We start from the raw sequence: 13,782 nt of genomic DNA on the forward strand, positions 1-13,782 counted from the left end.
GATACGAATGGAATCATTTATTCACTGCTATCACTTTCTCTTTTATCGAATGAAATTCTTATCTTATACAATGATTCTTGTTCTGTTATTTCTGTAGGATTATCGATTAGGGCAAAGACTGCGATGATGGCGATAGACATCAATGTAATGTCCCTTTATCGCGTAAACTGCGATTCTGCTGTTAAGCTCATTTGTGTGGTTTGCAAATCTTCTCTTTTCGTGTCGGTTTCTTAGCGCGGTGAAGTTAGGAGCTATTTTACAAATATATCAATAGGATAAGGAAATTATTTACGTCGAAATCTCCAAAAAATGATCGAATAGATATCAAGGAGACCGTACATAATATCGTGCTTTGATAAATCGGCTTATCAGCAATAGGATTTCACAATTAATACGCATTTTTGGAGTTTATTAAAATTATTCTTTCGACACGAATCATACTGATAATTTTCGGCGAATCCATTTTAGAATGGTTTCTTTTTAGAAAGTAATATTAGACCAGTAAACTCTAACATACTGGAAAGCTTACAAGGGGAGAGAGATTCTGCTCAACATGAGCGAGTCAAGAGAGATAGTTCCATACGAGGACTATTTTCTCACTCTTACATGTGTTATTTGTGCCATGGAATGTAGGAGCAAGTATAGAATGTAATCCCAGATGTTAAATCTAAAGAGACAGATTTTTAGTACACTATCAATTTTTGTTGACAGAAAAGCAACAATATTCACACAGAGTTTCTAATATCTAATAATTGACGGCCAAACCGCCATCAAAAATAGAACAAAGCCTGCTGACATGCTTTGTCAACAAATTGAGATAGCAGAAACCGAACAAGATTTACAGCTTTTGTCTAATTTCTGTTGTCAATCTGCCATCAGATTACCGTGCGCAGATGTTGCTTGGTTTCTGACATAGCATGTCAGCAAATTTTTGTCAATAAATCCTGAGCTTAATGCGGACACAGATAGCTGTGGATCTACAGTCAATCAACAAAAATCTAAATTTGTTGCCAATCTGTCAATCAGCAAACTGCTAGCATTTCATTATTTGGGATGTCAGATAAATAAAGAGCATAATCCCTAACTCGATTGTTTTGATGATTTCTAGTACGTTACAGTTCTAGCGTATTATAAACTTACACAATAGCGTTGTGTAAACTGTATGGAATCGCCAATATTATACCGACGAAATAAATTCGTACAAGGCTAACTAGAACACTGACCGTCGATAAATGACGAAGTAACTACTGTTTATTAGCCTTATTATGAGTATCTGTCTGTCAACGTCTTTTTCTTTAATTGTGATCATGTAATATCGAGAATACTCGAATCTATATATCTGTTAGTATTATATACCGTTAACTTTCCGAAATATACCCTGAAATCGATACAGATTATGTGCGTATGAATTGTCATGTACGTATGTTAATGTATCAATCATGTTCGGATTAGAAAAGTTCTGTCCGTTTAAAGTTACCAATTTCTACTTCTTATTACGTTGCCCAACGGATTTTTCTCCTTTAAAACCATTTTTATGACTCGATGTCTTTTTCGATCAAATGAAATACGCCGGATCGTTCTCTGCAATGGCATCAAGCCTCGATAGTTGACTTTTGGGCCGCTGCAGAATCCCACCGGTCTTCCATATGACCTCACGGGACCCCTTGCGTCACATATAGGTGGGTTTCACCTTATAGGCCCGCTTCCACACTTCGCACAGGCATACAGTGCTGTGGAACCTGTAGAAGATCGCCAACGGCATCGAGACATGAGTGATAATCGTCCACGCCCACAGGCCATAAAAGTGCAACTGCACCGGATGTGACTCCGCCCGTGACTTCTCCAGTGTGTTAATCGCCCACATAGCCAGATTCGTCACCAATAGAAACGTTACGATTTCTCTGCCTGGTTTCCTGCGTATCTGCTCGGCGGTGGCGACCGTGCGCCTCGACGAGTCTAGAATAAAAATGGTCTGGCAGGTAGTCTGGACGACGCTGGCCAGAGCGGTGACTAGCACTAGGACCGTGTGTTTTTGCAGAGTGAAGTGGCCGCCGATGATGGTGAAGGTAGAGTAAATGAACATGCCGGTCTGAGCGGCCACCAGGAGGATGTTATCGAGCTCCAGATTTCTGCCGCCATCGTAGCGCAATTTACGCATCTGGAACATGCCGATCATCGTCGCCAGAGTCGACATTCCGTAGAGCGTCAATTCGCAGACGTTCACTTCGGTTACGGCGAGGCTGACCAGTTCGGGCCGTGAAATGAGAACGAAGAAGAGGATGAGGGAGATTATGGTCAGCACTAGAATCAAAATGCCCACGAAGAGGCCCTTGTGTGCGCGGGCGCAATCCACGCTATAATGATGAGGCGATTTTCTGCGAATAATTGAAAGTTTTTTCATTTAAAATTCATGAATTCGTGACGTACATAAGTTTTAGTGCCATTTGTTATGCGTTTCATTGCGTTAGAATATTATTCACAATCGACTCTCCGATAAGCTGCGCGCACCAGCGGAATTAGTTCGTGAACTGGGTTGTTATTCGCGTACTTGTGTATGTAAGTATGTATTATTGCTACAGCTGTAGGCGTATATTATTACTATAGCGTAGGCGAATGTATTGTTACTATACCTATAGGCATGTGTGTGATGACGCGAGCCCGGCGGTGTTGCAGGCTTCGTGAAGCCAACTTTCGATATGTTTTTCCACATTACATATAAAATAGCCGCGCAGATCAAGCTGTATTCTATCGTGCACGGAAAAAGGAAAGGACTGGCGTCTTGTACCAACGATCCCATTATATTCGTCCTTCTACATTCGAACATGTGATGAGGTCCTTTGAGACCGCGCGGTAATCGTATGTGTTCTCCGTGATGAGAATGCATGTGACCACCGAGATGAAGTCCTTTCGAACCTGAAAATTCGAAAGTTAGATAGGTCGTAGAATTATAATGGAAGATTATATTCGGTCGCGTTTACCTAGTCTGTGAGAAATTCTGAGGGAGTTGTTCTCTGGATTGTAAAATGTGAGGATCTCGTGTTTTGTTTCTTGCACGAGAACGTTCAGCCAAACTGATAGATTCGTGCCGATCATATGCATTAGTCCGAAACGTGCAACAACGCGATGACGATAAACCTTCATCTGCTGGAATATAAGGTAACGTTTTACTATAAAAATAAAATTTATAATTTGCTCTCTCTATTTACATATTTATATCAATTTTTAAATATATACATATATATATTTTTTAATACATAATTTAAATATATATATTTTTATACTGAGTGTTATATAGATGCATATATGGTTGATTTTAATGACAGAGGAGAAAAGAAGTTGCAAGTTACCTGCAAGTATATATCCTTTTCATCAGCAATTTTTTAAATAGAAATTTTTTGTGTTAATGCTTTTAAATGTTACATAAATAAGAGTTAAGTCGATAAGAATGTCGTTAATATTAAAAGTAAAAAGAATAATACTTTATAACGATGGGGCACTAGAGCGTTTAAATAGTCACGGTCTACTGTTGCTCTCAGGGTTGTTCACCCCTCTGTTTCATTAACCCCGTAACCGACGAGCTTGTGTTAGCTCGGTACTTCCGTCAGTGGATTTCCCATCGAGTTTTCCAATATAACATGTGCAGCGATTCTCAAGAAATGCAGTAATTTTCTATATACTATCCAATAATAAACAAGCTAAAGTTATTGTCGCATTTTGACGTCAACTTGTTTGCTGGATATATACATATATAATAATTTTCTTATAAACTTTATTGTTATTAATATTTACTATTATACTTTTTAAATTATTTTCAAATGGATTTTGCTTCAATACGGTTTTAATTCAAAATTTAATTGTAAAAATACGTAATATTGAAAATTGATAAGTTGCAATATAAAGTGACCCTCGATATTCTCGCCCAGAAAAATTAAACTAGAAATCGATCAAGAGTTTGTCATTAAAAGAAAGGTCGCAAGTCATGAGAATGGTTTACATAGATATCAGTGCCTACTCACCTCATTGTTTAGGAATATGAAGTACATTTGGATGAAGATGAAGGCCATTCTCGTGGCAGGTGTGAGGGCCAGCATGATGTTGTGACATTTGGTGTTTTGTTCCAACTCAAAGTACTGACCGAATTCCAACCCGGAGTAGATCATTGAGCCGATGCCGAACGCCACGGCACCCATTCGTAGATAGAAGCTACCATAGTGCTGGACCGGACGTACCGGATTCACGTGCGGGCATCCGCTCTCAGGCGCGTCACTGTCGCCGCCGGCGCCGCTCGACGATCTCGATGAGTCCAGATCACACACGTCTTTCTGCTTCTCTATTCCGCGAATTTACGATTTATGGAGAACCGGTTAATTGCAATCGGTTGTTACGCAGCAACAATCGTCGTCATTTCATTTGAGATCGGCATCGCCTTCGATGATCGCTCTCATTTTGACGATCGCTACTGACCGAGAGAGGAATTTTGACGAGAATCAAATGAAGCGAGGTCATCATGATGATATACATAATGTTGCGTAACTGTGCGCGTGAATGTGGATTGATCGGTTTGTAAGGCTGCGATTGTCAAAGCAATGTTCTGATTGTTGCAAGCTTTACCTACTTCTGCATGGAAAAGGCCAGTTTTGTTAAAGTACTTAAAAAGCTTTAGCTTGATACAAACTTGAAAATAATTTTGTTGAACCATAAAAATAATTATATATAGGACACTTAATAGATAAATGAAAAGTAAAAGATTAAAGTTACTACTAATCATTAAAGTCTACTAATCATTGGTGGAAACGAGTATTAATGAGCTAATTACGAAATTATTTTTAGATCTGTATTTAGCTAAACTTTTAGATACTTCAGCAAAATCGTTCTTTTTGTATACGCGTGAATTCAAAGAATACTTGCTCGTAACAGTCGAATCGATATTTTCTATGAGTCGGAAATATTTATTACGATAGATAAGATACGAGGATCGACCGGATGCTAAATTTTTTACGTGTTTTTGGACTCACTTGATTTCGTCTTGCTGTCCCCGAACAACATGGCGTACATGTATACGAGGAAGATCATGCTGCCGAAGTAGAGGTAGAGGTAGAAAGCCTCGTAGAAAGACGGCGGTATGTATGTGGATATTACTTCCGCCATGGGAAAGGCGATCCCCATCACAACCAGAAGTTTCCCGTACAGCGCGCTCAAAGTGGTCGCCAGGGCGTCGCTGCATCAGAAACGGAAATTGAAGCTGAACGAAACGCGGAATCACGTCGCGCGGAGGATTAAATCCTCGCTCGAGGAAATAGATCCATCTCCGGCTATACTTTGAGAAAACATACTATTCCTCTTCAGTTGCCAGCTTTACTTGCCATCTATCAAACGGATCTCTATTCAAAATGTACTGACAAGGTGTTTTATAAATCTGCTAGTTTATAAATCCATGTACACGACCTTTATCGGCGAAAAGAAATTAAAATCAACGAACCGCGTCGAGTAGATTTAATAATGTTATTTACATATGTATATAGTGAATCCAGATATATCTCATTTATTGTCGCTACAATTTAGTTTTATTACTTTCGATCGAGATTTAAAATAATCACTATTATGATTTTTTTTCACGGCATGAAATCTGCCCGTGTTTAAGATTCTTTTTCTCGGCCCTGACCCAGATAAAAACATCTTTTCTCGAAGGAATCATTGAAAACGGGAGATTGAGGACAGTCGCGTGAATGATGGATCGTTAGCTCGATGTCTATCATCGTGTAACGTTACAGCGGAGGTACCATTGGCCGCAAATACATCCACCCCCGTAAGAATTGGCTCAATTACGAGTAATCGCGTGGTCGCCTGTACGCGTGTGTTTGATTCATAAAGTGCCGGTAATTGCGGTGCAGACGTCGGTCAGGATAACCTGGAGGATCACGTGAAATTTCCGTGGCGACCGGTATTTCCCCTTCGCGTACATCGAAGAACAAATTAAATTTGCGAATCCTGGCGAAATGCACGGTTGAAGGACTAAATCAGATTATGAGAAAAGTTGAAAGATTCATTTTAACTTTACGAATCCTATCGCGGGGTTTTATTATGCGGAACGTATCAATAGTAGTCATTTCACCGAATCAATAATTCTGTAAATAAGTAACGGTGCAAGTGCAGCTTAAAATTGTTCTGTCATTTTGTAGAATCGAATATGTTAGTAAATAATACTATAATCCGCACACATAATTAATAAACTGTAAATTTCTGGTTTTAATGATCCAATTAATATTAATGATATTACCTAAGCGTCGTTGCTACATACGAAATTATTGCACGCGCATGCTGCTTATTATTATACATATGAGATTATTATATGCATCGTTGTATAAATATTTATATTTTAGCGATATGAAAATGGTTAAAGAAACATTAATAATGCGCGTATAATGCTGGAAATTAACTTTCATTAGACACACAACGTTGGGAAAAGGCTCGGATTGATCGGGAGAAAGGTTTGATCTGCTACTCACCAGCCAAGGTTCTTCCACTTCCGCTCGTCGGTGACCTCGAGGAAGGTCGACGCCGGATAGCAGACCGCCGGAATCGGTTGCGAGGAGCATGGTAGGGCCAACGCAAACTGGGGTGGCCGGTGAACGCGAGAAGGTGAGCTGCTGCTGTGTCTAGACAGCGTTTCCGGCGAGACGATTACCGCGGATGGTGAGGCTGGTGACGGTAGCGCGACCGGCAGTCCTGGCCAACTGTATAGAACGTGTCTGTTAACATCTCATATCTATTAGTATCCCGTTATTATTTTCTCTGTTCAGCTTTAATTATATGAAATTATGATGTCCCTTAAGATTCGCATCACGTATTCCTTCATTGAAAAGAATATATTTTATGCTAAATGATTTTGACGTCTACAAAGCGAGGATAGAATAAACATTTTTCTATCATGAGATTCCTTTAGATTTTTAATTCATTTTGTGAATTATCTTATCTGTCTAATCTTTGCATAGTCACTTAAAAAAAAAAAAGAACATGTAAACAAAAGCAGTAACTATTAAACTGAGTTTAGAAAGATTAATAATTATATTTAATTATATAATTACAGAATACAAATATATGTTTTACATAGATAAATTAAGGGTAATAATGTAACAAGTATATTTTAATAAATAAAATAAAGTGCTTAGATAAAATTCACTTTCAAGTGTGACATTTACATGCATGTGCGAAACGTCTCTACCTTTTTTATACATTTTGCATAATGGAAAAAATGCGAGCATAATGGAAAAAACGTCTCGATCACGTTTTACCGACTTCCATTAGCGATTTTAATTAATTAATTGTACGTTCGATAGGGTCCATATAAGTACATCTCAATTATTTTTTTAATAATAGAGGCTTTATTCTTGCGACAGCTACAACATCGAATGCATTTATTTTAACTTCAATTACATAATAATTCACGTATCTCATAATCATATTTTTTTAATTAGTCGCATCGGTTAATTAACTCATATTCGCTATTGCCAAGTGTATTACAATTTTAACAAAGGCATTAATATAAAAAAGAAATATATCTATACATATATAGAGTACAAAAGATAGAGATATACAAGTGCATATGCACTTCGTGATTTTTATATAAACCCACGCGCGCCCGCCTGATTTAAGGTCAACGCGGTGCCATAATGTTTGACACATTACATTGACACTGGCTGCAGGAAGAGACCGACTAGTGCTGATGGCTTTGTGAGTATCATTAGATGACATAGCGTTGACTTTCTAACACGAGTCATTTATCTAATAATAGTAGCCGATCTATTTAATCTAATATATGATAAAACGAGTTTTTTACACGCGCGTGCATTTTCTAGTTCACGAATATGTAAAAATTTGTGTAAATGATTAAGAATTCGTTCGAAGTAACGTTCAGTATATTCATCGAGTTATCGTAAAAGGAATATTTAGCAAAAAATTTTATTTTACGAAGATCCGTATTAATAAAATTTAATGATAATAATATTAAGAAAATTTAATAATAAAGAAATTATACCACAAATATTTTAGCCAATTGTTGATATTATCAGTGCAAAAATATTATTTTTGTTTCATTTTTTTACATTCTGTGCTATTCTGATTCAGTTATAAATTTCATCACATTTTAATCAAACTTTAAAAAAGGTCTGTGTAGATCAAGATTACAGAAATTACGCGCTTTAATTTTTCCGATATTTTACAGGATTCAGCGTTGTTCCGCATATTTTAGAAAATAAACGATTCAGTGTATCGTTGACCCCGATGTTGGAAAGAATAAAGAAAGAACCCCGGTCCTTTTACGAGGTATACGCAGAACAGCGTAAAAATATTTCGCAGCAATGTGGCTTTAGCATGATACAACAACAGCGATAGGAGGACAGAAGCTCGTCTCGTACCTCCGAGCTTTTTGAAATAATCACGTAGCGTTTGTGAAGCGTTGGAGCGAGAGAGGGTGTCGTTGGCCGAGGGAAAAAACGGATAGGACGAGAGGGAACTGAGAGGGTTGATTCAGTGGTCGAGTGCCATCCCTCGTTGCGAAGGGCTTGAGAAGCCGGCGCATCGCCCATCCTTTGGTGGAGATCTCTCTTGCCCTTATGCTACCTTCTATCTATCGACGTCCCTCAGCATCTTCTCCCCTTTTTTTTTCGTAACTTTTCCCGGATTTATTACATCATTAAAATTCTTTTCAGCGGACTTTGACACGACGTTGACCTGGTTCCTTTACAATTTTAATTTATTTAGAGAAGACAGTAAAGTTTGGTCCACGTAAATTGATCAATGTTCTATGCGGCAAAATGTCATTTACTTTTATTAAATTTACGTTTAATTCAACTAATTGTTTTTGTTTCTAGTCTAAAGTTAAAAATGAAGAAGAGTAAAAAAACAATTGTAATAGCAAATTGCTAATCCCATTACATTTCTTTATATATAAAAATTCTTTAAAATCTTTATTATTAAAGATTCGTATTTCCACATTTTTGAATCTAAATATCTTTCGAATATTCATGAAGGCAAATTGCAATTTTTCACACGTTGTCGCATGCATGATCTATCGTCTCTCGGCATGATTTTCCAAGAAATTCTTCACATTCTGTGAAATCGTCGCTGGCATTTCATTTCAATTCGTTTGCCACGCAGCCATTGTCAAAGTACATCTCTTATTCAGAACTCAGGGACTCTTCGCGTCCCTTTGAAGTTTGTGCTTGGAAAATTCCAACTCGGCCTCTCTCTTTTTCATCACTTTCCGCATATTATAATGGGAATTACACTTCTGAGATTTCTGTCAGTGGAAAACATCGATTCTATCGCTTATCATTTCATTCTCATTCCGACATCTTTCATGTATTATTTAACTTTCTTTCCATTTTTCTCACTGTGCGCTTAGAAAAAAAGATATATAATAACAACTATAAAGGTGACAACCATAAGTTATATGTGTAAAAGTATTGTGTATGTATGTGTATATATATATATATATATATATATATATATATAATTGAATAAACTATTTTATAGTTGTTGCAACTGTAAAATACTTTATATTGATTTATATAAATTAATTCCGTAAATAAAACATATATTATACAGTTTGTTACCTTCATAGTTGCTATTACTACGTTTTTCTCTGAGTGCGAACACTCTCTGAGTGTTAAATTTTTAACACAAAAACTGTTCATCTTTTTTATTATTTTTTAATAAAAATATAATGAACTGTCGACTTATCCGCACAATATAACTTTCATTTCAACTTCAAAACGATATCAATATTTAATTATAAATACTCACATCGATTAAATTACATACATTGATGGGTATATAGATAAAATTTCGAAGAAACACTTGTATACCCTTAACTGCAAAAGATATCGAGTGCAGCACAGCGAAATCGATACCTGAGTGACGTCTCCTTGATGAGCATACCCGTGACCTTGACTCGTGCTTTTCTCGATCGTCTCGGTAGTACGTTGGCCCTCATGAACGGCCCTCACCAACGGATGACACTATCACGGCCCTCCGGCTCATGACACAGTACTCACGGACCCCGCATCGCAAACTGAGGCCCTAATCGGGACAGACTGGCTCCCTGACCATTGTATCTATCGATCCTTCTCTCTACGTATATTATTTCTCTCTGTCCCTGCCTGGATATGCGACCGTTTGATAGCGAGCTCGTTAGCGGTGTATCAAATTTGCAGCGGCGTAACACTCCGTTACATCGCCAGCGCGCCAGCTGATCGGCTTGTTTCGGTTACGTGCCGGGAATTCGAGAGAAAAAGGGGTTGTGATGGAAAGGGGAAAACAGAGGATAACAGAAGAATTCAGGAAAAAAAAAGGAAAATAATTGGCAATGTGTATTAGATACACAGCAGGAGTTATTTTAGAACGGCTAATAGCAATTAATAGTACAATAAAAAAAGAGTCTAAAATTGTAAGTGAAATAATAAATTAAAAAAATATTTTTGTATGTAAAACTTTGTTAAGAAAATTAAGTTAAATAATAGGGTAATTATAATAATATCGTAAATTTCTTAATCAATTCCTCTACTTTAAGAGATTTTCTAGCAAAGTGCACAATAAATTGTCGCATCTAAGATATACGAAAGTACTCTAATATTCACATGCTTCGACTTTTATTCCGCCGTCTGCCTCCTGAGATCGGCCTTCGTACATTTACTGGAAAATATCTGACAGCACTTCCCTGCCCCATTGCGTTTACCATTTTCCTATCAAGACGACAAATTCGACGAAAGAGAGAGAGAGAGAGAGAGAGAGAGAGACTCCTTCATCGGAGAAATGGATATAAATTTTCCGTTGCGCGACACTTATGGTATGACTGGAAATTTTTTTTCATCTTTCTCCTCCATCCAACGAAATGAAGCGTGCATAATTACATTTTTTTACAATATTATGCTAAATTTAACAGAACGTTTATCAATCCTAACAATAACTCTATTTCTTATTTAACTCTTCCGATTTTTAATTAATCTTATCTTATTTTGGTCGATACATATATATGCATACAGCCTTGACCAAAAAAGTATTAGAAACTTATGTTTTTTCAGGAATTTTTTAATTTTTATATATATTTTTTTCTATTGATTATCGGCATTATATGTATATAACTTTAAAGAGTTTTAGAAACGAAGGATAAAAATTCACAATAAATGTCATAAATCATGTCAGATTTTTTAAAACTGAAATATTAAATAATGATTAAATAATACAGTGCCTAATACTTTTGACTAAGACTGTATTATAATAATCTTAAAAATTCGTTTTCGTCAAATATATCGCAATATAAATTTCTTCTGCTGTCGAAATATGAGATGTCATCTTGAGTACGTGTCTACGTTGATTGAATCTGCATGTAATCGACGGAATAAGCTGCTTTTCTGATAGATTGGAGAAGAGGATTCGGAGAATCCCAACATGATGAAAACTTGGAGAGAGGGAGGCTGGTTAGGAGACCTAGGAGGAAAGATCAAACCGGAAGCAAGAGAGAAGATCAGATCAAGAGCATAAGCCATAACCGAGTGACAGGTCAATATTAACTCTGACACCGATGGTCGTCCGGTACACACGAATTCACGTTCGATATCCGGCGGAAGTAATCGAGTTCCGCGAATGGACCGAATACGCGCGCAAACCAGACGCTCTTGCATGCCGGAATTTGAGAGGGACTTGGCATTCGATTCGATAAATCGATTCCATTGGAGACACCGCAACGAATAATGCGTAAAAGCTAATGTATACAAAGGCTGTCACATTACTATACGTCCTACTAGATATCGCGTAAAAAGCCCCATATATTTCTTTTCAATTATAATAGTGATCAAATGTGTATATATAATAGCAGACAAGATGTGAATTTATTCGAAATTATGTATATAAATAATAGTTTTATTAATAGATTGCGCGCGAAAACAAATAATATTACATTTATATCACAATATATAGCAGTGTATAGTTTTGGCATAAGAACAAAGTATCTTCAAATTGATGTTACATTATATATCTAACAATAATAAATAAAAAAGTTTTATTTTAAAAAATAATATTTTTGTTTAAATATATCTAACAATTTTAATATCTTGTTAGTCCTCCTTTATCTTTTATTATCGTTTTTCTTTTGGCTTCTGTTATCGCTCTTTTCGAAAAAACGCAATAAATTAAAAATGCTTTATATTTATGGCTAAGACTATAGTAATATTGAATTAATCTAAGTAATAAATTCATCTGGGGTATTTTTATACTCCAGCGGCGAGAAAATAATGTTAATGAAAAATGTTATAAAATGGATATTGTTTTCTTATTATACTTTTGAATACATTTTCTTTCTTTTTTAATGACTATTCTTTACAAACCTTTAAATGTAATTTTATCGAAAATCCGCAATAAAAACGCGTTTTATTAATTTACATTTTTATTTTTTAGAAATAATAATCATAATAAGTTTAACGCACTTATTCCGTTGTAATATTTATTTGGTTTCTTCTTATTTTTTCAAAAGATTGTAATCCTACATTTATATCCAATGTTATCAAATATTAATAAATTAAAAAACAATCAACATTTAATATATACAATATGTTATTAGTAATAATGATTTTTTTATTTTGATTTTATATAATGTAAAAATCTCATTAATCGTTTACGTAAAAAACATAAGTTGAACTTCCCAGGTTAATCCATATTTCGAAACAATATTATAATAAATATAAACTATTATATCAAATCAGGAATAATAATAGTGAATAATAATAGTGAATAAAAGAATTAGCATCAAGATAGTTCGTCGCGCTCACCGGAAATTAAAAGGGTTGAACATTAAACGGATGTAGGATTGATGGCGCGGAGGAAATCGGTATGTTGCTGTAAAATCGCCAAGGCATTTTTTACGATCAAGTTTAATTGCCGACAGTGTACGAAGTGCAGGGTCATACGCTGGGAACCGAGGGAAATGTGCGTTAATCGCAGACGGTGATTAATGCTGCCCGCCGGGACCACCGCGGCCGGCGTTGGTCACTCCAATGAAGAGACGTGGAGAAACGCCGGCTCTTTAGGGGAGGCTGTAATTTACGTTGTGGTGATCCATACAAAGCGGTAACGATCGATACAAAACGGTCGAATTAACGGTCGAAATGCTCATAATAGTCCTAATAGTCATTTCTGCACGGGGTAGGATATTATTATAATTTTTTCTAAATTTATATTTATACACAGATTTTCAATTTAAGATCTTCTTAAGGTGATGTCAATTGAGCATCAATTAATTTGTGATATTACTAGTAATTCATACAGTGGCGCTTCTAATTGTAAGTCCGAAAAACTGATTCAACGCGCAATTCGAGAAACTACAAACGTGATATAAATTCACATGAAATTATTTAAAGCACTCATAATCCAGTTTCGATCGGTATAGACATTATTTCTTAATAATTTTTCTCTTTTCAAACTTATCATCAATTGAGTATATACAATTAAAAACTTACTTTTAAAAACAAAGATTATTTTCGAGCGATGTAAATAAGCAATAATAAATGAAAAGCGAAAAATGTTCAACATAAATAAGTGAAGGTCATATTCAATCAAAACGAATGTTGGTGCCTAATGATACTTTTGCGTGAATCTTATAATTATATTTCTAGTTCAAGTAATTAAATTGCGCACCAATTATTTATCAGTCTTTTAACAACGTTTTAAAATGTTTATTAGCATCAGTGCGTGTGTGTGTGTGTGTGTATATATATATATATATATATA

The 13,782-nt window shown here is 35.9% G+C and overlaps 1 protein-coding gene across 1 annotated transcript in view; it reads right to left on the reverse strand.

Moving 5' to 3' along the window:
- Nucleotides 1–1,285: 1,285 nt before the first annotated feature.
- The window catches only part of LOC108688576 (otopetrin-2-like), a 14,260-nt gene continuing 1,763 nt past the window's right edge, over nt 1,286–13,782 (reverse strand). Inside the window, exons 3-9 of the mRNA XM_018194883.1 lie at nt 6,507–6,749; nt 5,016–5,218; nt 4,017–4,330; nt 3,348–3,362; nt 2,979–3,141; nt 2,631–2,913; nt 1,286–2,375 (exon numbers count right to left, since the gene is read on the reverse strand). Of these exons, the coding sequence (XP_018050372.1) occupies nt 1,670–2,375; nt 2,631–2,913; nt 2,979–3,141; nt 3,348–3,362; nt 4,017–4,330; nt 5,016–5,218; nt 6,507–6,749 (1,927 nt within the window). The 3' untranslated portion in view covers nt 1,286–1,669. The remainder of the gene's footprint in view (nt 2,376–2,630; nt 2,914–2,978; nt 3,142–3,347; nt 3,363–4,016; nt 4,331–5,015; nt 5,219–6,506; nt 6,750–13,782) is intronic.

Source organism: Atta colombica, unplaced genomic scaffold, assembly GCF_001594045.1.
Source record: "Atta colombica isolate Treedump-2 unplaced genomic scaffold, Acol1.0 scaffold236, whole genome shotgun sequence".
NCBI lineage: Eukaryota > Metazoa > Arthropoda > Insecta > Hymenoptera > Formicidae > Atta > Atta colombica.